The following is a 4,398-nucleotide window of genomic DNA, read 5'->3' on the forward strand; positions in this document are numbered from 1 at the left end:
TAATTAACATTAAATAAGCAGAGCCACATATGACATTTAAGAGGGAAATAAAATTAGTTAAGCACACCAATTATAAATGGTACATGTATACAATATGATTCTGTTATGGGAACATTTTAAAATGCAATACCATGAAGATGTTGTTTGGAAGAACAATACTAGAAAAATGAAAATTCAGAGAGAAAGATAGCTGTTGATTTATTATGATGCTTGCCTTGTGGAAGTAAAGAGAAATCAAATTTTTAAAAGCACATTTACTAAGGGACTTAAAATAGACATTATTTCTCACAGTAAAATGTCTAAAGAAAACATGGTGAAGTATATAATATTTTGTTGTTTGCTAACACATGCCAGCCATACAAGAAGGTCTGTCATGCACAGATAATCCATATGGAAAATTTATACACATGCACAGACATATTCAATTAAATTTAATTTTTTGTAATATTGAATTTTCCCAATAATATTTCCTAAGTCACTCTTTAACTTTGTGAATCATGTCTCAGTTTTTATTATTTAATTCACATTAATTTCTACATGTTTTAGCATATATAGGAGCCATGTGAGTATTGAAATCATTGATATTAATTTCCTTACTCTCTTCTTAATCAATAATCCCAAAGGTAGTTTGAACATAAACATCCATCCCTGATATTAGCATTGCTCATGGTGGAGTTATCCTGTCTTCCTTTTCTTTTTCCTTGCTACCCTAACTGATCATTTGTTTTGTACACAAATGTAAAACATGCTGTTGAAGATTTTTACATATCCTAAAAGTCGTTGGTACAGGATGCATTAGATTCAAAGCCTGTGAGTTTCATTTTACACCAAATGATCATTCCTAATATAGCTGCTACTTTCTTCCTCAGGACAGACAAAGCAATACTCACAAGACACACTCCTATTAGGAAGCCTGACAATCTGACTCTGATTTATTTACTGTCTCTGTCTTCTAGAAAGCAATAAATTGTTTCTATTTTCTTCAAAGAGCCTTTGAATTTCACTTTGTCATTTAGCTATTACTTTGTTTGCTTTTTATGCAATTATATATGCTAGATTCATTATGAGAATAAGTTCCCATAGGATGGGGAAACAATGTTATCAACGTGGTTACCCAGCTTCTCCTAGAATTAATAGTTAAGGCAGATTACATGTGTTTCCAAGGAGGTTCTATGAGCTTCAACTCTAAAAGTGAAGTTTTCTAATCATTTCTCATGTCCGCATGCATGGCTGTCTTCAACATGCTACAATTCACTTAAATCATAGTTGATGGAACACCTTGAAAGTAGGGGAAAACTTGGGGACTTATTTCATCAAGATGCTATTTCAACTATACAGGAAATTAGCAAGCACTACATGAACATATGAACGTTAGTTATCTACTAGCAGCAATTAGTCAATAGTGTCAAATGAATATTCTGACAACCAGAGCTTACAGCAAGATTTTGCCAAACTGTGTGTACATTTTAAATGAGATGTCCTCATGTCCATGGGGCTAAAGCATAAACTGTCTCATGTGTACATTGACAAACCCCTCGGGTGACAATGAGGTTAGCCCAAATTAAAGACCAATGATTAAGAACAGGCTTAACCCTGGGTCATGAAATGGTCCATTCCTGTTAGGCATCAACTCAAACACCAAGAGATCAAATCATCTGCTCTATTTATAGTCAAGCAACATCCTTTACATCACCACCTGAGCTCTGTCACCTGTGAGATCACCAGTGGCTTTAAATTCCCATAGGAGCAAAGAATCACACTGTGAACTTTGCATGCAAGGATCTAGGTGTGTGCCTGTGAGGATCTAGGTGTGTGCTACTTGAGAGAACCTAATGCCTCATGATCTGAGATAGATCTTAGGTTGGGATTCTGCTAATGCCAGAAAATGGATGCAAATAGGGATTAAAATTAGCAGAAATGTGTTACTTCACACACACTATAATAAATCAATTGCTTTCAGGCTTGTAACAAAATACTATTATTGAGCAGCAGGTGACATTTCAGCTGCATGTAGTGGCAGATTTTATGTCAGAATCCAACCTTTATTTTGGTCAGCATGAGGCCTGCCCATTATTTTCTTTTCCTTATTCTGAATTATGATGAGTTATAAAATTATATGATTTATATATTACAATGTAGTAGTAATTATAGAAAAAAGTGGCAATAAAGGGTTCAATCATCCCAAGGTACCCTCCTGACAATCTGAGGACAAATTGTCTTCCATGAAACTTGTCCTTGGTATCAAAAAAGACTGAAAAGTGCTGCTTTGCAAGATCAATTAGATAAGTTCATTGTCATATTTCTTTTATTTTGAAGGCAGGGTATATTTACAAAGAACAATTCATTTATTTTACTTTACCACAGTCCCAGTATTTGCCACAATTCTTAAAATGTGTGGGTGTTTAATAAAGGAAAATAAAGAGAGAGAAGAATAGAAAGATAAAGGAGCAGAGAATGAGCTGAAAATTCACATTGGTTTACAATATGACTCACATCTATTTTCTAAGTATCAATTCACTCATAGCATATGCTTAACATAGAATCCAGCTCCTCATTCCCAGATTATGTATAACACAAATCCAGGGTAAAACTCAGAATTTTGCTTAATGTCACCCTCAAACAATACTGGAGCTCATCCACAAAATACTTGTTTCATTTTATTGTCATGTATTCTTTTCCAAAGTTTCAGCAAAAATATGGAATTCAAAAACCAAACAGCAGTCTCAGAATTTCTTCTCCTAGGACTGACAGATGACTCAGAACTGCAGCCCCTCATCTTCTGCCTGTTTCTGTTCATGTCCCTGATCACCATGCTGGGAAATCTGCTCATCATCCTGGCCATCAGCTCTGACTCTCACCTCCACATCCCCATGTACTTCTTTCTCTCGAGTCTGTCCCTTAATGACATCTGTTTAAACATCACCACGATTCCAAAGATGCTGGTGAACATCCACGCACAGGATCAGAGCATCACCTACAGAGGTTGCCTCACTCAAAGCACCTTTGTCTTGACTTTTACTGGTTTAGAAAGTTGTCTTCTTGGAGTGATGGCCTATGACAGCTTTGTGGCCATTTGTCAGCCCCTAAGGTACCAGGTCATCCTGACCCCTGACGTCTGTGTCCTGCTGGTTCTTTTCTCCCTGCTCATTAGCACTCTGCATGCCCTGCTCCACACTCTGATGGCACTGCAGCTGTCCTTCTGCACAAACGTGGAAATCCCTCATTTCTTCTGTGAACTTGCTCAGATCTTCAAGCTTGCCTGCTCTGATATCTTTATAAATACCCTTTTGATATATTCAGCAGCAAACATATTCTTTGGTGTTCCTGTTGCTGGGGTTATTTTCTCTTATACTAAAATCATCTCCTCGGTTTTCAGAATACCCTCAGTGGCTGGAAGGTATAAAGCTTTTTCTACCTGTGGGTCTCACCTCTCTGTTGTTTCCTTCTTCTATGGGGCAGGTTTTGGTGTGTACTTGAGTTCCGCTGTTACTGACTCTTCCAGTAAGAATGCAGTGGCTTCAGTGATGTATGTTGTGATCCCTCAAATGATGAACCCCTTTATCTACAGTTTGAGGAACACAGAAATGAAGACAGCTCTAAGGCATCTTATTACTGGGAAGCCTTTTATATTCTTGTGTCAGTAGCTTTGAGTTTGGAATTCTAGAATGTGATAGAGTGACAAGAATGAACATAAGACAGACAATCTGACTCTTATGTACCAAGGTCTTTCAGGATTTCTGGATAATATGATGCCTAAGATCATTTTAACTTGTAATTTAAGCTGCTTTTAGATTCATCCAACTGTGTGATATTTGGCAAATGATTTACACATCTAAACTCTATCGTGTGGCTCTAACTGCTTGGAAAAAAACATGAATTAAGGTTTAAATTTAAGGAATTATTTTTATGAACATTTTATTTATTTATTTATTTTGCTACCAGGAATCGAACTGGACACCTTGGGCTTGTGAAGCAGGTGGCAGAACCACTGAGCTAAATCCCTGCCCCTAAGCAATTATTTTTAGGTTCATTTCAAAAAATGCAATGCTGGAGTAGTGGATGGAACAGGGATAAGTATGAGAGAGTCTGTGCTGATATCTGGAGATGAGCTTCTGAGTGGTTTTGTATGATTCCGTGGTTGGAGTCAAAGTTTCTGAGTTTTACCTGACATGAAGCTAATGATCTGAGCTTTCATACATATTTCAGTAATTACTGAGATTTTCCCAGCAAGTGGACCCTACTGAAGTTATACTAACATCTCCCATCTTCATCTTCATTGCTCATTTAATTCCCACATTTATATTATGCTTTGAATTGAATTTATGAATACTTTGAAGTGTTTTTGAGATATTGGAGATTTTGAACTTCATCAGAGAAGATGCTTTCAGTTTTCATAAG

General features: G+C 36.6%; 1 protein-coding gene across 1 annotated transcript; it reads left to right on the forward strand.

Annotated features, from left to right (window-relative positions):
• The first annotated feature begins 2,696 nt into the window (after positions 1–2,696).
• On the forward strand, positions 2,697–3,644 carry LOC101713120 (olfactory receptor 7G2). Its single transcript, XM_004870706.3, has one exon. It carries the CDS (start codon positions 2,697–2,699, stop codon positions 3,642–3,644), a length of 948 nt encoding a protein of 315 aa, XP_004870763.1.
• Positions 3,645–4,398: the final 754 nt, after the last annotated feature.

Source organism: Heterocephalus glaber, unplaced genomic scaffold, assembly GCF_053883595.1.
Source record: "Heterocephalus glaber isolate CG9 unplaced genomic scaffold, H.glaber_assembly_v1.0 deba00001532, whole genome shotgun sequence".
Taxonomy (NCBI): domain Eukaryota; kingdom Metazoa; phylum Chordata; class Mammalia; order Rodentia; family Bathyergidae; genus Heterocephalus; species Heterocephalus glaber.